Raw genomic sequence first — 19344 nt, forward strand, 5'->3', positions numbered from 1 at the left:
AGGCCTGGCAAGGGTGGGGAGGTGGGTGAGGTCAGTTCGTGTGGTTTGTGCCAGGGAGGCTGGCAAAGGCCTTGAATGCCTAACTGAAGCTGGGGTACTTAATCCCAGGAGAGGGGTGTGGTGTGAGGCACCAGCCTAGGCCAAGGCCGACTACCCATTATGCTGGTGGCATGAAGTCATGTTATGGGTTGGATCCCTGGTTACTTCCAAGAAAGGTGACAGGCTGTGCTTAGGAAGACAGCTTGGGGAGTTTATTTGGCTTCATTGGATCCTGAGGCCGAGGCCCCAACCCTGGCCGGGGCAGCAGGAAGGCACCCAGAGAATCCTGGCCCCTGATGACCCCCAGGGCAGGGGGGTCCAGGCACTAAGCCCCGGGGCAGGGGCCACAGTAGCAGGACTTGGTCAAAAGTGCTGGTGACAGCTGAGGCTAGCCCCTCTCCCTTGCACCTCCCCGCCTCCCTGCACTACCCCCGGCGGCAATTCCCTGAGACAGGCTATGGTCCTCCCAACCAGCTGGATACAGTGTTAGGCCCCAGTGGGGCAGGTCAGTCGGGGGCCCACAGGTTGCAGGTGTGTGCGGGGTGCAGGACCCCCATCCAGTGTGAAGGCTTCCTGTGCAGTGTAGTGTTCCTGACCCCCAGAGATGGCTGGGGCCCTGGGGGAAAGTGAGGCAGCCTGTTCCAGTGTATGCTGTGGCTGCTCTGGGGCAGCCGGAGCTGGGGAAGCAGCGGCCCTCTCACGGCCCCGCCTCTGGCATCCACGGGGCCTGGGCACTCATGTCTTTGGTCTGTGCCCTGCAGTCCTGAGGGCCCCCACGGAAGGGGTTGGCAGGTGGAGAGTCCCAGAAGGGGTCCGAGTCTGGAAACAAGGTCCAGGGCGCCCGGCGGGGCGCAGGCTGTGGTGAGGGCAAGGGCGAAGGCCGTGGCCCGGCGGACACGAAACTCCATGGGTCGATGCGGCTGCGAAGGGGCGAGGGCCGAGGTCGGCTGATGAGGCCCAGGGGCGGTGAGCGCGGGGTGCCTGGGGTGCCCGGAGCAGAGCGGGAAATCCCTGGCGGGGGTGAAACAGCGCTTCCTATGAAGGGTGGGAAGGGGCACAGAGTTAAGCAGTTACCTCCTCCAGGCTGTCCCCAGGAGGCACTGCCTGCTCTGGGCCTCAGTGTCCCCATCTGCACAGTGAGCAACTTGACTCATCACTTCCACGGCCCCTTCTGCTCTCCAGTGTATCTGTTTAGAGTGTAGTGGCCTCTGGAACAGGCAGGTCTGGGCTGGGACCCTAGCCCTGCTACTCACCTGTGGGAGCTGCGAGTCCCTTGTTCTGCCTTAAATTTCCTCCTTTAAAAAATGGGTCTAGCCTGACCTGTGGTGACACAGTGGATAAAGCATCGACCTGGAATGCTCGGTCACCAGTTCAAAACCCTGGGCTTGCCTGGTCAAGGCACATGTGGGAGTTGATGCTTCCTGCTCGTTCCCCCTTCTCTCTTTCTCTCTCCTCTCTAAAATGAATAAATAAAATCCTAAAAAAAAAAGGGGGTCTAACAAGAGTAGCTAGTTCACAGGGTTCTCATGATAAGTGAGACAGTCTCTGTAAAACACCAGACAGAACCTGGCACAGGTAAGCACCAGCAGGAGGCTGCCGTTGTCACCACCACTGCAATCACTGTAGTAGGCCGGCTATCTCAGACAGCCTGGCTGGGCCCCACTACACCCCTGACCACTGGGTGGCTGAGCTTGAAATTCAGTTCCTTTCATGCGTGCCCAGCGCCGGAGTGTGAGGGTCAACAGAGGACGACGGGCCTGTGGGCCGAGCCTGGCTGCCCTGCCCGCCGCTACCAGCCTTCCTGCCTTCTCCATCACCTCGCAGCAGGTGTGCACAGGGCCACTCACCGCGCCTCTCCTCCTCGCGCCGGGGGCTCTTGGCTGACGGCTGGCCCGCGGAGATGCCCAGCTCCAGCAGCAGGGGCGCTGGGGCGCGTGGGCAGGAGGCGTTAGGGCTCAACCCGGAGGTGGGAGCGTCGGGTGTCTTGGGGGAGAAGCGGCAGAGCCGGGCGGGGAGCGGAGAGGGGGACTGGGCGGGAGACAGCGTGGCCAGTGGCGTGGGGAACACTGGCGGGGGCTCCCCGCGCTCGCGGCCCGGGCCCCCGGGCGGCTGCAGGTCGCGGCCGAGGCCCAGGGAGGCGAGCAGGGCGGTGCCGCGCAGCAGCGCGCGCTGGATCAGCTTGGGTGTCCCGGAGCCGCTGCCACGTTCCACAGGGGGCTGCCGCCTTGGCTCCTCTGGCTCCAGGCTCGGCCGCGGAGGGTTACCTGGTGGCGAGGGCGGGCATAGGTTAAGTCGTCTTCAAGAGGGGAGCCCTGGGGCCCCCCAGTGACGGTGGTACAAGGATTGAGGTCTGCTCCCCGCATCCTCCCTGGCCCCGCCCACCCGCCGCCCCCATCACGCACACAGCCCAGCCTTTCAGTAATGGAGGGTGGGGAGAGGGCGGTGCCACCGAGGTACTAGGGACCCGCAGGGCAAAGCCTGGGAGGCAGCCAGGTGTCCTGGAGCCCAGAGACCCGGGATGTGGGGGAGCAAAGGGGGACAACGAGGAGGAAGCTGAGGCCACATCACCATGGGTCTCAGTGGTCTCAATGGCCTGCCGGGGGCATCTGCAGGGACAGGGACAGGACTAGGACCTGTGCCCTGTGCCCATCTCTTCTGGCTGGACAGAACCTGGTCCTTCTGTCTGCCTGTCCCCCCTCCAGTGGTAGCTTATCTGGAGTGCACAGGCGAACTCCAACGTACACAACAGCCCCAGAGACATGCATCACTGTCCCTATTCCAGAAATGAGGAAACTGGGGTTCAGAGAGGTCAATTGTTTGTGCCAGGCCCCAGCTGAATGATGTAAGGGTATTATGTTATTTGATCCTTATGCCCCAGGAGTCCCAGGCTCAGATAGGTTGAGGGCTTGTCTAAGGGTGCACAGCCAGTGTGCAGTGGAGCTGGCCTCAGTCCAGGCAGCGGCAACAGAGCCTTTGCTCTCCACTACTTTCCAACCAGACTCTGCTCTGGATTTCAGGACCTCTGTGTCCTACCTGCAGGCCTAGGGGGCCTGCCACTGGGAGGTAGAAGGTCTATGATGGCCTCCCACAAACCCTAATTTTGTCAGGTCTTCCTTGGCTCTAGACCTGGTCATAGCTCTTCACTGCCACTAGAAGTAAGTCCAAGCTCCTTAACTGCTTTCAAAGCCCTCCCCAGCCTTGACCCTTCCTTCTGCTTTCCCCTTTCTCTTTGGGCCAGTAATGGAGTGGGCCTGCCTGGAGTAGAGCACTGGGCTGGGTGTTGAGAGGAAGAAATGCAAGGCTTGGGGAAAAGGAGCTTCTACTATGAACCAGGACACGGCTGAGTGGGGAGAGGGTCCCTGTTCTCAGCCACAACACTTACCCAGTCTCTATGCCTCTTTTTTTTTTTTAATAGATTTTATTTATTGATTTTTGGAGAGAGGGGAGAGAAAAAGAGAGGAAGAGCGAGAAAGGGGGGAGAAGTGGGAAGAAGCACTACTAAATAGTAGTTGCGTCCTGTATGTGCCTTAACCGGGCAAGCCCAGGGATTCGAACCTCAGCGTTCCAGGTAGACGCTTTATCTACTGTGTCACCATAGGTCAGGCCTCTTTGCCTCTAAAGACAGTCTCTGCATAGGAGCTCCCCATTTCCAGGCCCTTCCTCAACTGGCGCCTGCTTATTTTTCCAGCTTTGCTCACTCATTTACTCAACAAACTTCTGCTAACATACATGCTGGGGCTTCACTGGGCTTCACAGACCTGGGAGGTGCAGGCCTAGTCCCTTCCTGCCACTCCCTGGCTTTCAACTCCCCTCTGACTTCCAGCCAGGCTTCCTCTTGCCCATGTCTGGTGAGCCCCATGCCCATACATACCACTCCTTCTTCCCAGCACACTGCCCACCCATCTAGACCCAGCTCAGATGTCACTTCCTCTGAGAAGCTGACATTGTGATTTATGTATTTGTGTCCTCCTCTCATTTCCAGCACAGAGCTTCTAAAACCCTGGGAATTTTGTAAGTGATAGAATGTAAAGGTATAAGGAGCACCTTTTTAATTCATAACAAGTCCCTTTTAACCACACCTGAGTTTATATGAATGGAGTGACTTTTGCAAAATTCCTAGGAATAGGGGTCTGGTTGCCAGAGGAACCAACCATGTCATTAGAGGGCTGGAACTTTCAGCTTCCTCCTACCAGGGAGGGGAGGGGCTGGAGATTGATTTCAACCACCAATGATTCCATCAATCCATAATGTCCACTTAATGAAACCTCCATATTCTGCCTGACCAGGCGGTGGCGCAGTGGATAGAGCGTCGGACTGGGATGCCGAGGACCCAGGTTTGAGACCCCGAGGTTGTCAGCTTGAGTGCGGGCTCATCTGGTTTGAGCAAAAGCTCACCAGCTTGGACCCAAGGTCACTGGCTCGAGCAAGGGGCTACTCGGTCTGCTGAAGGCCCGCGGTCATGGCACAAATGAGAAAGCAATCAATGAACAACTAAGGTGTCAAAATGCTCAACGAAAAACTAATGGTTGATACTTCTCATCTCTCTATTCCTATCTGTCTGTCCTATCTATCCCTCTCTCTGTAAAAAAACAACAAAAAGTCAAAAAAAGCCCTCCAGCTTCAGGAGTTCAGAGCGCTTCCTGACTAGTGAACACATGGAGGTGCTGGGGGAGGGCGCCTCGGAGGGGTTGGTGCCCATGCCCCTGCCCACACCCCTTGCCCCACACATCTCTTTGATCTGGTTGTTCTCGATCTGTATCCTTTATAATAAGCTGGTAATATAGTAAGTAAACTTCCTGAGTTCTGTGAGATGCTCTAGCAAGTTAGCAAACCGGAGATCGTGGTGATTTCAGGCCTGTTGGTCAGAAGCCCGGGTGCCAACCTGGACTTGCCACTGGCATACTAAGTGGGAGCAGATTTGGGGGCTTGAACCCTTCACCTCTAGGGTCCAGGTAACTAACTCCAGGTAGTGTTTCAAACTGAATTTGAGTATAAAGAAGTTCTTGAAGTCACTGGCCTGAAAAAACACTGAGGTTCTGAGAGGTAAGGGACTTGCCCAAGGTAACTTAGCAAGGGCTTAGTTGCCTCTACACTTCCTGGTAGTAAGAGCTAGCAGCCCTGCTGTTTAGAAGAAAGCAGCACAACCATTCTTGACCCAGAAATGAAGGTGAAATCACTTCAGAACGACCTCACAGAGAGGCTAAAGCCATGTGGTAGTTATCAGCTCTAGGACAACGAGCATCACAGGGCAATTTCTGTCAGTGTAGCCTGACTGCATCCACCAATATGCAAGTCATTGCAAACAGCTCCCCAAGGGCCAGAGTATCCAGGAAGAGATAGGGGTGGGAGATGGGATTCCCCAATGTTGCGGCTTATGTCCGGGACAGTCTCTGATTCTGGGGACTGGGAAGTTAAGGTCACGGACTCTCATAGAGTGTAGGCTTGTGATAGGGGAATTCAGTGCTCAGCCAGTAGCTGGGCTGGGCCAGGGATGTCCTTTTAGGTAAGGCGGGAAGCTGGAGAAGGATGGGGGTCTAGCACTTGTGTCCGTGCCCTGGTTGCTCAGGGAGCGCAAGGCCAAAGGGATCTGTAGAACATGGCCGGGGACGGCTTCACAGGACCTCAGAGTCTCCGTCAACTCTTCTGCCTGGTACATCCTAAATCAGGGGAATCCAAGCAGGCCTCTTGGCCTTCCAAGTCTTGGTTCAGTCCCTGCTTCACTGTTGGCCTGAAGCAATGAACTGGCTGGGGCAGAAAATGGTGCAGCGGATGGGGGTCCAGGAGTCAGACCTGGTTCAAATCGCTGTTCTGCTGTGTCCTACGTCAAACCACCTCACCGCTCCGTACCTCTGTTTCCTCCTCCAGAAAGTGGAGCTGATAATAATGCCCGCCCGACAGCACTGCCGGGCACATCGAAGGGACCCAGTAAGTGTTAGCTATTGTGATCACTATGAAAAATGGCTTGGGGCCCTGGCCGGTTGGCTCAGCTGTAGAGCGTCGGCCTGGCGTGCGGGGGACCCAGGTTCGATTCCCGGCCAGGGCACATAGGAGAAGCGCCCATTTGTTTCTCCACCCCCCCCTTCCTCTCTGTCTCTCTCTTCCCCTCCCGCAGCCAAGGCTCCATTGGAGCAAAGATGGCCTGGGCGCTGGGGATGGCTCCTTGGCCTCTGCCCCAGGCACTAGAGTGGCTCTGGTCGCAGCAGAGCGACGCCCCGGAAGGGCAGAGTATCGCCCCCTGGTGGGCAGAGCTTTGCCCCTGGTGGGCGTGCCGGGTGGATCCCGGTCGGCGCATGCGGGAGTCTGTCTGACTGTCTCTCCCTGTTTCCAGCTTCAGAAAAAAAAATACAAAAAAATACAAAAAAAAAAAGAAAAATGGCTTGGGTGCTGGGAGCTTATGTGCTGGGTGGGGTGAGAGAAGGGAGTCTAAAGTGTCTGCTGGAGAGGTCACTGGCCTGACAGCTCTAAGCCAGGTCCTGTGCTCCGCTCTGAGAAGCAGGGGCAGGTGAGGTCTCTGAAGCGACCCATAGGCAAGGAAGGCTGCAACTTTCTAGGCCCTGCCAATGCTGGGCAGTGTTGGGCTGAGCCCTCCCCTTCTCAGGGAGTCCTGCATCCTGCCTGCGCCCTAGCTTCCCAAGCAGTTTGTATGTGAGAGACCTTTCCTTCACATAAAAGCTTCCAAGGGGGCTAACCCGGAGCATGGGAGCCAGTCTCTCTGGATTCACTTCGTTAGCCGGGGTCTTTAGGTAGGTTACCTCACCTCTTGGAGCCTCAGTTTCCTCATCTATAAAATGGGGATAATAACGGCACCTCTCTTATGTGGTTGTTGTTTAGATGGAATGCCTGGCACATGCTAAGTGCTGTTAGCATCGTGGAGAAAAGAAAAGCCCAGAACTTCCCCAGATGCAGCTGGGCCCTGGATCTCTGCCTGCTCAGCTTTATGGTCCCCTCTCCACTACAAGCTCTCCCGAAGGGACTCTGAGAAGCACAGTGTGGCAGCATTTGTCTCTCTCCACCTCTCTGGGCCCAGATTCCCTTGGGTTCCAAATTGGAGGGTACCATTCCATTTTCCTTCCCTCCCTAGAGCCTGCGGAGAGCACAGTGACTGCCACGGGGCCAGGAAAGCACCCTCATGCAAGCCAGGCCTGAATAGGGAGATCAGACTCTAGGATCCCTGAAGCTTGGGCTGTACCCAGCTTAGTAGTATGCCTAAAAGTCAGAACTGGGTTCTAGGGCTAGCTTTGCTGTGGCTGCTGGCAGTCTCCCCATAGTACCCCCAGAAAGAGAAAGAGTGCAGCAAGAGTCTGCTGACGGGCAACAAGGCCACTCACCATTAAGTGTTGGGGGTGTGGAAGGAGATCCTAAGGGGGATGAATCATCGGAATCCAGGTACCAGGTGGCTTCGTCCATGCGGGATCTTCTCCTGGTTACAGGAGGGGAGGGGAGTTGTGCTTCGTGAATCTCAAGACTGTTGGAAGGCGGATGATACTGAAGTTGGGGGTACTCAGGCACTCACCTCCCATTCTGGGCTTCCCCAGGCTTGGGAGAACTGGGACCCCAGGCCCAGCATGCTCGACGCTCTCCATTGCTTGAGTCCTCCTGACGTCGGGGAGACTGACGGCCCCATGCTTGGCCTGGTTCTGCAGGCTCCACTGTGGGAGGAAAACCAATGGAGTATGAGCTGAGGTCAAGAGCCCCGATCCTTGTTCTCTCCCATCATAGGAGTCAGTCTCCACAGGTAATCTCTTAGAGATGGGAGCAGGCTGGGCCCCAATCCATCCCTAGGGTGGACTTCGGGCCACAGAGAACAGAGCAGAACTAGGGGTGGGTAGGGAAGTTTGGGTCCTGGGGCAGGCAGTAGGGTGGGGCATCTTATCTAGACCTTCACCTGGCATTTGCTGCTTGGTAGTACAGACACTGCAGAAACTTAAACTGACTAGATTTGAACTCTGACTCTTTTTTTTTTTTTTTTACAGGGACAGAGAGAGAGTCAGATAGAGAAATAGATATAGACAGACAAACAGGAACGGAGAGAGATGAGAAGCATTAATCATCAGTTTTTCGTTGCAACATCGTAGTTGTTCATTGATTGCTTTCTCATATGTGCCATGACCGCAGGCCTTCAGCAGACCGAGTAACCCCTGGCTCGAGCCAGTGACCTTGGGTCCATGCTAGTGAGCTCTTTGCTCAAGCCAGATGAGCCCACGCTCAAGCTGGCAACCCCGGAATCTCGAACCTGGGTCCTTCCACATCCCAGTCAGACGCTCTATCCACTGCGCTACCGCCTGGTCAGGCTGAACTCTGACTCTTATTAGCTGTGGAATGTTAGGCAAGTTACTTTTATTAGCTTTTCTCATTTATAACACTTAATAAGGACAGCTACCCAGAAAAATTAAGCTAATATTAGCAAAACATTTAGAAAAATGAGGAGTCATACACTTAGAAAATACACTGCTCACAAAAATTAGGGGATCAGGGCACATGCAGATACTCCAGTATTTTCAGCCTTTTGTATAGTGCATTGTCACCAATGAAATAAAAGTTGGTTTTGTATGTTTTTTTTTAATTTTTTTATTTTATTTATTCATTTTTAGAGAGGAGAGAGACAGAGGAGAGAGAGACAGAGAGAGAGAAGGGGGGAGGAGCTGGAAGCATCAACTCCCATATGTGCCTTGACCAGGCAAGCCCAGGGTTTCGAACCAGCGACCTCAGCATTTCCAGGTCGATGCTTTTTCCACTGTGCCACCACAGGTCAGGCGGTTTTGTATCTTATTTGCATAATCAAACAACTTTCTTTGACTTGTCCTTTGCTTTTTTTTTTTTTTTTTTTTTTTGTATTTTTCTGAAGTTGGAAATGGGAAGGCAGTCAGACTCCCGCATGCACCCGACTGGGATCCACCTGGCATGCCCACCAGGGGGTGATGCTCTGCCCATCTGGGGCGTTGCTCTGTTGCAACCAGAGCCATTCTAGCACCTGAGGCAGAGGCCACAGAGCCATCCTCAGCACCGGGCCAACTTTGCTCCAATGGAGCCTTGGCTGCGGGAGGGGAAGAGACAGAGAGGAAGGAGAGGGGGAGGGGTTGAGAAGCAGATGGGCGCTTCTCCTGTGTGCCCTGGCCGGGAATCGAACCCGGGATTCCTGCACACCAGGCCAATGCTCTAGCACTGAGCCAACCGGCCAGGGCCTTGTCCTTTGCTTTTCTTTCTTTCTTTCTTTTTTTCTTTTCCCCAGAGACAGAGAGAGAGTCAGAGAGAGGGATAGATAGGGACAGACAGACAGGAACGGAGAGAGATGAGAAGCATCAATCATCAGGTTTTCATTGTGACACCTTAGTTGTTCACTGATTGGGGAACCTTCAGCAGACCGAGTAACCCCTTGCTAAAGTCCGTGACCTTGGGTCCAAGCTGATGAGAGCCTTGCTCAAACCAGATGAGCCCGCGCTCAAGCTGGAGACCTTGGGGTTTCAAACCTGGGTCCTCTGAATCCCAGTCCGATGCTCCATCCACTGCGCCACCACCTGGTCAGGCTCTTTTTCTTTTTTTTTTCTTTTCTTTTTTATTATTATTATTTTTTAAAATTTTTTTACAGGGACAGAGAGAGAGTCAGATAGAGGGATAGATAGGGACAGACAGACAGGAACGGAGAGAGATGAGAAGCATCAATCATCAGTTTTTCATTGAGACACCGTAGTTGTTCATTGATTGCTTTCTCATATGTGCCATGACCACGGGCCTTCAGTAGACTGAGTAACCCCTTGCTCGAGCCAGCAACCTTGGGTCCATGCTAGTGAGCTCTTTGCTCAAGCCAGATGAGCCCGCACTCAAGCTGCCAACCCCAGGGTCTCGAACCTGGGTCCTTCCGCATCCCAGTCCGACGCTCTATCCACTGCGCCACCAGCCTGGTCAGGCTCTTTTTCTTTTTTTTCTTACAGAGACAGATAGTCAGAGAGAGAGATAGATAGGGACAGATAGGAACGGAGAGATGAGAAGCATCAATCATCAGTTTTTCGTTACAACACCTTAGTTGTTCATCGATTGCTTTCTCATATGTGCCTTGACCGTGGGCCTTCAGCAGACTGAGTAACCCCTTGCTTGAGCCAGTGACCTTGGGTCCAAGTTGGTGAGCTTTTTGCTCAAGCCAGATGAGCCCGCGCTCAAGCCGGCTACCTCGGGGTCTTGAACCTGGGTCCTCTGCATCCCAGTCCGACGCTCTAACCACTACGCAACCACCTGGTCAGGCTCCTTTGCTTTTCTGATGTTCTTGTTTAATAAAAAAAAAAATCAAATGCTTTTTTTTTTTTATCGCTTCATATGCATTTTGAAATATCCCCTAATTTTTGTGAGCAGTATATTAGTGTCAAACAACTGTTTGACTTTTAAAAAAGTAGTAATGTAAATGCTGCTTGGGGAACTCAGAGGTACCAGTCTAGAATGACAGGGCAGGGGGACTGGCTGGGATCCAGCGCCATGGAAAAGGTTTGACAGAAGGATAAGGGTCAGGGCAAGGACATGAGAGAGGAGGTTGCTTACACTGGATGGCCCGAAAACGGGGAAAGGTGGGCGAGTCCCCAGCTCCGACCTCAAAGACGTTTCTCCTCCGGTCCAGGCCGGGCGAGGCCTGCACAGTGATGCGATGTTTGAAGTCTGAGTTTGGGAAGGAAGCAGGGTGCTGGTTTGTGAAGATGAACCAAGATCTCAGTCCACAAGGACCCTCGACCGACTCGTAGGCAGTGCAGGGCCCGGGCCTGGCATGGTGGCCGTGTGACTAGGGCCAGCCTTACTGCCCTTCTGCGCCCCAGGCTCTCGGTAAGGAAAGCAGACCGTCTGGATGCCACCATCCGGCAAGCGCCGTGCAGTCGGAGATTCCCCGGAGCCCGCAGGCCCCGCCCCTCGGCCTTCCCACTTCCCTGATCCCCGCCCCTCCCCACTCCCAGGCCGACATGCAAATATTTCCTCCAAAATCCGCCCACAAACACGCCATATCCCAACCCCTTCCAGCCTTTAGCTCAGGGACCCACCCACCAACACCCTAAACCAGTCCAGCACGAACGCCTAAAACCACTCGGTCCACGCAGCCAATGGCGGGAGGCGTGCTGGGACCGGCCTCTTACCCAGTGGCATGCTGATGCGCTCGCCGCCGTCGCGCGCGCGGAGCTTGCTGCGCTTGAAGGTGCCGCGGCGGCGGCGCACGTGAGGCCGTTCGCGGTCCACCTGCTGCAACAGCAACGTCAGCTCGCGCTCGAACACCTCCAGCTCCCACTGAGCCAGTTGGTGCTCACGCCGCCGTAGCTGCTCCGCCTGTGACCGCTGCTCGCGCGCTGCCCGGGTCAGCTCCTCCTCGCGGCTCAGTAGCTCCTGTGCCCCGGACAGTGAAGGCAAGGCGGTGGGGTCAGTCGGTACGGACCCTGGAGCCCGCCCCTACCCTCTGCCCAATGGGGACCGGGGAGACAGCCCTTCCAGGCGTCTTCTTCCAACTCAGGGTCCCTGACTCCCACCTTTTCCTTGGCTCGCAGCTCGTCGAAAAGGCCTTGGATTTCTCTCTTCCAGCCTTCCTGCATGGAATGGAAGGAGTCCCGCGGCATTTCCCGCAGGACCTGCGCCTCTAGCGCCTCCAACTGCTTCAGGATGGAGGCAAAGTCGGGCCTGCGGTGGGGGTCCTGTGCCCAGCAGTCTGAGGACACAGTGTGGAGTAGGGACAGAAGAAGAAGAGTTCTGTGGATGTGTTCTTGGGCCAAGAAACTCTGCCCCTCACCCTCCCGCGCCAGTTCCTTACCGGCCATGAGCTGTGCAAAGGGCTCAGGACAAGTGGATGGGATGGGCAGTGTGAGCTTGTTAACAGCCACTCCGTAGGCCACAGCAAGGCAGTCGATGCCACGGTAGGGCACCTCGCCGGTCAGCAATTCCCACAGCAGCACCCCAAAGCTGTGGGGGAGACAAAGGGTCTGTGTTCCCTCTTCTCATTACTATTTCACCCCAAAGCAACCAGGAACTATAATGCTCACAAAAATTAGGGGATATTTCCAAAATTAATACGAAGTTATAAAATATCCCCTAATTTTTGTGAGCAGTGTAGATGGTTTGGGCTCCTTCCCCCTGGGCTCCGCCTGTCTGCCCAGCTGTAGATTTTGGCAGCCACCTCAGTCCCCCGGCAGCCCAAACAGGCCCTGTCCAACCTCTACCCAGTCCGCACCTCCAGACATCGCTGCCCTTAGAGAAGGTGGAGGCCTTGATAACCTCGGGAGCCATCCAGGCATAGGTGCCTGCAGCACTCATTTGTGTGGTTTTGTGCCACTCGCGGGCCAGGCCGAAGTCGGTGATCTTCAGGGTCTTGTGCTCCATGTCATCACCCTCAATGGGCTGCAGCAGCAGAACTAGGGAAGAGGAGGGGCGGGCTGTGGTTGCTCCAGGCTCAGATGCTGGGGACAAGGGAGGAGCCGGGAGCAAGCTGTCATCTGACAGACGTCTGGCTAGGTACTGGGGCAACAGAGATGATCTTTCTCTGGAGAGCTCACCGCTAGGATTGGGGTAGAATCAGACAAAAATAACAATTCTGGGAAATGTTTATGGAGGGGCTACTATAAGCCAGGCATTTAGACTCAGCTCTAGCAGTCACACAAAAAATTTGTGAAGTAGATATTTTTATCCCCATTTTACAGATGAAGAAACTAAGCAAGAAAATGACTTGGCTAAGGTCATAAGTAAATTAAAGATTCCAACCTAATCTGTGTGGTTCCAAAACCAGTCCTGAACCGTTTCCCTAATACTGCATTGTATGGAAGCCAGCAATATAGCAGCCTGTCAGCCTTTCTGGCTTTAATTTCAAGAGAACCCCATGTCTTGTCATTTTGCTAAAGCAGGAATGTGAATCAGAACCTCCCTTGGGGTGAGGAGCAGGAGGGAGCCCTTTGGAGAGAAAGGAAGCCCAGCAGGCACCACAGGCCCCTGGTGCCCATATCTCCGGCTACTACAGCCACTCCCAAGGGAGAGAGAGACTCTAAAAGATAACTACTCATGCAGTTGGATGTGGAGAGAAAGGGAGGGGTCTGAGAAAATGATGGTTCTTGGCCAGAAAGGAGGAGCTTTGGGTAAATGTAGGAGTGGATGGTTAGCCTTGGCAGGGGCTCATGGCTTTGACCCAAGTGGGGCTACCATCCTCTGTACAGAGAGAAGGAGTAACTACAAACCTCTCATCAGGAAAAGCATGGCTCAAATTAGAGAAGTTTTAGAGGAATAGAAAAAGGACAAAGCCATAGAATCATCAAGGGCCTCTCTACTTTTCTGGTTATAGAGAAGTGCACGATAGAGAAGTGACATACAAGCCAACTACGCTTCTGAGTATGTGTCATTTCAGGGCATATCTCTCAGCTCTCCTGCTCAGGTGACAACACTGTAACAGGGACAACACAGAGTACTTGGGGTGGAGTTCCAGCATGCCCCTCGGTAAGAGGCGGGCCCCAGCACCTAACACAGCCCAGTGAGTCAGAGAAGACTTCTCAGAAGAGGTGGCAGAACCAGGGTTTTCACTTTTCTAGGCCTAAAGTCACAACTCCTGATCCTGCTTCTGGTCAAGCTCTTTAGGCTTTGTGGGGGTATCGGTACTGCTACCCAACAGTTCCCTGATGTCCTTGGCTCCTGGGGCCTCTGGCTGCTTGTGCTGTTTCCTTCAGGGCCTCCCCTCCTCTCAGCCCTTTCAATGCAGGTGTTCTTCAAAGCCTGGCCTCTCCTCAACCTCTGCCCACTGCCCCCGGACTGTCTTGGCCTCTCTGAGGTACCAGCTACCCACTGACATCTCCCATATTCAGAGCTCTAGACCAGAAGTCAGTTCAGCTGTCTCACTTGATGCCCTCAATAACTACCTTCATCATCCCACCATATCCAGCAAATCTTCCTGCTATTCCTCCTAATTGAGATAATGGTCCTGAAATCCACCCTCTCCTCTGAGCCAGACTGGGGCTGAGTCCTGAGTCCTGAACAGTTAATAAAGCTGGGGATGATAACAAAAGCCACCTCGGAGGATTGTCATGAGTATTATACAAGATCCCACTTTTTTCTTTCTTTTTTTTTTACAGAGACAGAGAGAGGGATAGATAGGGACAGACACAAACGGAGAGAGATGAGAAGCATCAATCATCAGTTTTTCGTTGCAACACCTTAGTTGTTCATTGATTGCTTTCTTATATGTGTCTTGACCATGGGCCTTCAGCAGACTGAGTAACCCCTTGCTCGAGCCAGTGACCTTGGGTCCAAGCTGGTGAGCTTTGCTCAAACCAGATGAGCCCGCGCTCAAACTGGTGACCTCGGGGTCTCGAACCTGGGTCTTACATATCCCAGTCCGACGCTCTATCCCCTGCACCACCACCTGGTCAGGCAAGATCCCACTTTTTAAAGCACGGGGTCTGACATCCAGCATGAGCATGCTAAACGCCAGTTGTCCTAAAGTTTCTGTCGTTTACTAACATCTCTCTGTAGACCCTGTCTTCTCCATCCTTTATCACAATTTACTCCCAGCTTCACTACAGTCTCCAGCCTGGCTGCTGGAGGCTCGGAACTGAACCATTTTGTAAGCCCTATACGAGCTCATTCCTGAGAACCACAATAGGCTGGTAGCATGTGGCTGGAGTGGGACCAAGCAAAGGGGTCTGTGTGCCAGGGCTGGGGAGAGACTCCTGCCTCCTCAGGTGGCAGGATCAACACTTGCTGCTTCCTGGCTGTGTCTCTAGCCACACGTGGTACCTCTCTGACTAGTGACACACTTTCTGTACCAGTATCTCAGACTGGAAGGCCAGCCTCTCCTTTTTAGCCAGCTAATCTGAGACCCAGGTAACTCACCAAAGTCTCAGGACTTCTTTGTACTCATGGCCTTTCTGCCACCCGCCACCCCCCGCTTGACCTTACATCTTCAAAGCCTCCTCCTTTCCTCTGCATCTCCTTTCAAGTGCCTTGAATTTGTCTCAACCCAAGTTGCTCTTCTGGTGTCAGATGGAGACCCTGGGAATACGGTAGTCAGGAGCCACCTGGAAGTAGAAGGCTGGAGATCCCCCTCTCAGGGCCCCTTAGGACTCTTTGGCCCCCAGCCCCATCCCAGGCTGTCCTCTGTGGTCTTGGGAGTGGCCTAGGCAGCTTACACACCTCTTCCGCTTCCCTCCCATGGTCCCTACTTCTCCTTTCTGAGGGCCTGGCCCAGGTCTCAAACTGGGGGGAGTCCTTTGGGGGAGAACTGGGGGAGGTCAGGCCCAGGCCGGGCTGGCTAGTCAGTCCTGTGACTCGTGGGCCTGGAGAATTCCCCCTCCACTCCCTGCCAGGCTTCCTCACAAGGCCCCCATTGTCCAGGAAAATCATGCCATTGTTTCCTGCCTGTGCCCCCCCAGTCCAGGGACTCCCCCGCCCAATCCTGCAGACAGCACCCAGGCCCAGAACTGGGGTCTGCAAGGTGGGAGGCCAGGCTTAGGGAGGCCGAAGGCACCCTGCCTGCCCTTCAACACCACTCAGACTCAGGGAGGGAAGCAGGGGAACTAGAGGGGAGTGGGGGTGCGATCCTTGGCTCCTTCCTCCCACAAACCCCCCACCCTGGCTCTTTCCTCCCCTGCAGGCAGCTGGGCTGGGGAGGGAGCAGAGGCTGGAGCAAGGGCAGGAAGCTGGCTCAGGGGCAGCAGGAAATGCAGGAAATGGTGGGGAGGGTGGGGAGCAGGGGCCTGGGCTATTGTTCCATTTTCTCTGGAAAGAAAACTGGAGGAAAAACAGAAGATGGAGTCCCCTCCCCCTGGAGCATTCGGGGAATCCCCTAAAACTGGGGTAGGGAGTGGGGGTCCCTAGATGGCTAGGACCCACAAGATGAAGCTGAGAGGTGGAAACTGCTCCCTACTAAAGATAGGAGTGGGTGGGGTGGTTGGCAGGCGTGCCCAGGCCCCTCTAGCCTGGCTAGAGGGGACTTGGATATCACCAGGTCCTGGTGTTCTGCTCCCCCAGGTCCCTTGTCCATGGTCAGTGCAGTCCAGGAGGCTCAAAATATCCATGCTCACCCCTCTAAGGGCTGCCCATGCCTCTCCTGTATCCCCATTGGCCCCACCTGCACCTCCCTTTGCTCCATAGTCTGCACCGTGGGCCCAAGCAGGCTCAGCCTTGTGTCCTCGCTGCTGTGCTGGGTCCTGCCTCCTGGCCGTTGCTCCTGTCAGGCCCTGCCTGGACACCATGCTAGGTGCCTTCCTGAATGCTGCCTGCTTTTGGCCTAGTATAGACAGTAGCCTGCTGGAGGAAGCCCTCTGAACCTGCCACTATCGTGTGGGGCCTGAAATGGCTAGAGATGGCGGGCCTAGTCCCACCACGCCCACCCCAAGTGCTGATTCCAGGTGAGGCACTCTTGGTGATCCAATCCCCAAATGTCCACACCCACGGCTGAGGACCCACTGAGTGCTGGCATCAGACACCAGGGCCTGCCAAGCCATTTACCACTCCCTGTTACTCCCTTCTTACAGTCTTAAATTGAGGCCCTTAGTTTAAATAATCACTTAAAGCTCATGCAGCCAGGGGTAGGGCCGGAACTCCAGCTCTGGCCTCAGCCTTAGCAGCATGACCCCCGGGCTTTCCCCTTGGAGATCTCTGTTCTGGAGTACCTGTCCATCACAAGTGGAGGGGAGAGCAGAGCACTAACAGAACAAGTGTCAACTCAGGGGCTGGTAGGCTGAGGAGTGCCAGCAGCCAGTGCTCTGCTTCTTTGAGGTGGTAGCCATGGTTAGGCAGGATAATTACAGCCCACCAGAGAGATCCCAATTTTTTAACTTGGCAGCTGTGAGCTGGGGTCAAGGACTTCTGCAGCTGGGCCATGAAGGACTCTATTAGGTGCCTGGAACTCCTGGGAGTCTCCTAGAGGGCAAGAGCTCCAGCCTGTAGTATCACAGAGGCCAGGGAGCCCCAGGTAGGTTCAGCTGAGAACTGGCAGTATATGTGTGCTTGGGTTATGCCACCCTCCAACCATGCTCCCCCAAACTCACTGTTGTTGGACTTGAGGTCTCTGTGGATGACAGGCACCAGGGCCTCACAGTGCAGGTAGTGCATTCCGCGGGCAATCTGCACCGCCCAGTTGACCAGCACGTGCGGGGGCACGCGCCGCCCAGCCAGGGCACGGCTGAGGGGCCCCCCAGCTGCGTACTCCATCACAAGACACAGGTTGGGCTCCTCAAGGCACACAGCCTTGAGGGCAATGATGTTGGGATGTGCCAGCATGGCAAAAAGCCGGGCCTCCTGGCGCACGCTCTCAGCTGTCACACTGATGTCTTCATCGGGGTCCTGTCGAGCTGCCTTCACAGCCACCAGCTCACCTCGCCAGCTTCCACGGTAGACCTTGCCGAAACCACCAATGCCGATCACCTCCTCCAGCCGCAGCTCCTGGAAGCTGGCCACCTCGCAGGGGGGCGGGCCGCCCCGAGACACATAGTTGGACGGAAAGATGCCTACCTGGCCGCCTACCTGGCCCGCCCACCAGCCCTCATCGCCGGAGATTGCTGCATCCCGGGATAGCACCTCCACACGGTCACCCTTCCGCAGGGCCAGCTCGTCCTGTCCGTTGGGCTCGTAGTCAAACAAGGCTGTCCACACGGGGTTGGCATAAGCCGCTGCTTTCGAGGACCCCTCTGGCCAGCCTCCGCCGCTGCCCCCACTGCCCCCGCTGTTCCATGACCCCAGCGGGCTCTTGAGGAAGAGGTTCTTCAAGGGCTCCATAGCTGGGAACCAGCGCTGGGGCGTGTGGGGGACCTTCCCTGGGTGCCCCTGGTCCCCACCCCTGCTGGCTGCTGAGGCCCTCAGCCCCAGACCCACGCCTCTCTGAGGAGCCAGGGGTGTCGCCTCCTGGCCCGCCGCATCTCCAGCTTTTGGAGGAGGGCCACCCAGGGCAATGTGGTCAGGCTCCAGGGGTGGGACCCCGGTGTCTCTGGCGTCTCACCATTGCCAGCTCGGAAGCCCGGGTGTCCCTCAGTCCCAGAGCAGTCCTGGGGAACTGGCTCCAACACCCGCCAAATGTAAGATGGGGCCAGCGATGGGCAGCGCCTTAACTCCGGTTGGATCTTTTCGTGCAGGGGTGGCTGGAGTGTCCCTAGTTGGGCCGAGCTGCCCCTTCCTGGCCCAGCTCCCTCGGCCGATGGCTCCAACCCCCGTTCCCTTCTTCCTCCTCCCTTTGTACTTTGGCCCCGGGGGCGGGAGGCAGAGGTGGAGGGTGGAGTTTCACTTTTTTCCGCTCTTCTCCCTCTTGCAGGAAACAGCATCAGATGACGCGAGCGGGTAGCACCTCTCCCTTCCCAGAGGCTGCGGGAGACCGAGCCGGGAGTTCCCGGGTCGGCGGTCAGGAGAGACAGAAGGGTAGCTGCGACCCCGGTCGAGGTTATCTTTGCTAAGGACGGGCCACCCCTGCCCTCTGCATCGGCATCAACAAAACAGGGTGAAGAACCTGGCTTGGAGTGGGGCAAACCCGAGTCTGGTCTTAGCTCCGAAGTTGTGACCCATCCTCTCTGCGTCTCATTCCCATATCTGAAATGGGGACTAGAAGCTCTGCTTTGCATAGCTAGTAGGGTGGGGTCGGGGGATATTGGAGGAGGACAGAACTGGCTGCACCTTAAGTTCTTGGAACTGGTTGGCTAAGGCTCTCCTCCTCTTCCCCTCACCTGGGAAGCTATTAAGTTCTTCATGCTCCCTCCCCAGTGAGTTGAAACCTGAGACTGTTATCCCTAACTTCGCCTGGTGACTGGATTCAGAATAGCTACCTAACTCTCACAACCACAGGGTTGACCCCAATTTCCTTGAGTCTGTCCCTTTAAGAAAAACGACACTATCCTATTTCGACTATTCCTGCCTGTTCCGGACGGTCGCTTTCTACAACTCCAAATCTAAGCTCTGACCCGGAAGTAGAGGCAGCTTGCTCAACACGTTCGTGACGTTTGAGGTCCAACACTAAAAGGGGCCGACCAAGAGGGGTATGCTCCGGTGGCTCTATAAACTCTGGCTGGCGACCTAGGAAGTCCACGTTTCTAACTTTTTCCCCATCTCCTGTAACTCATTGAAAGAGCTTTGCGCCAATTAACTCCGCCAATGAACAGATCCTGCGCCAAAGGCTGTGGGCCCCGCTCACCGACTGTCGGTTTTGCGACCCACACTAGAGCAACTTTAGTTTCACCCAGTGACGGTTTTAGCTTGGTTGGCAACACATACATGTGCACATGCGCTCAAGCGCTTCTGCCTTTTCGATTCTACTTAGATTTGAACTCGGCGCACGTTCATAAGGCTCCCCCGCTCCCTATCGCTCCACCACCTTTCTACGCATGC

General features: G+C 55.4%; 1 protein-coding gene across 1 annotated transcript; it reads right to left on the minus strand.

Annotated features, from left to right (window-relative positions):
• Positions 1–229: 229 nt before the first annotated feature.
• Positions 230–18525, minus strand: MAP3K11 (mitogen-activated protein kinase kinase kinase 11). The gene is made up of 10 exons (XM_066252050.1): positions 17025–18525; positions 12227–12407; positions 11810–11958; positions 11532–11707; positions 11148–11391; positions 10567–10680; positions 7553–7688; positions 7368–7459; positions 1887–2303; positions 230–1074 (listed from the first exon to the last, which is right to left on the minus strand). The coding sequence occupies exons 1-10, from the start codon at positions 17749–17751 to the stop codon at positions 737–739; spliced, it is 2574 nt and encodes an 857-aa protein (XP_066108147.1). The 5' UTR covers positions 17752–18525; the 3' UTR covers positions 230–736.
• Between the last annotated feature and the right edge of the window lie 819 nt (positions 18526–19344).

Source organism: Saccopteryx bilineata, chromosome 1 (genome assembly GCF_036850765.1).
Source record: "Saccopteryx bilineata isolate mSacBil1 chromosome 1, mSacBil1_pri_phased_curated, whole genome shotgun sequence".
NCBI lineage: Eukaryota > Metazoa > Chordata > Mammalia > Chiroptera > Emballonuridae > Saccopteryx > Saccopteryx bilineata.

Coding starts and splice junctions, on each gene's coding strand:
- MAP3K11 (XM_066252050.1), bottom strand. CDS start 17,751: ATGGAGCCCTTGAAGAACCTCTTCCTCAAGAGCCCGCTGGGGTCATGG. Junction 12,408..17,024: donor AGACCTCAAGTCCAACAACA/GTGAGTTTGGGG, acceptor CCTCTTCCCTAG/TTCTGCTGCTGCAGCCCATT. Junction 10,681..11,147: donor GCGCATCAGCATGCCACTGG/GTAAGAGGCCGG, acceptor TCCCAAACTCAG/ACTTCAAACATCGCATCACT.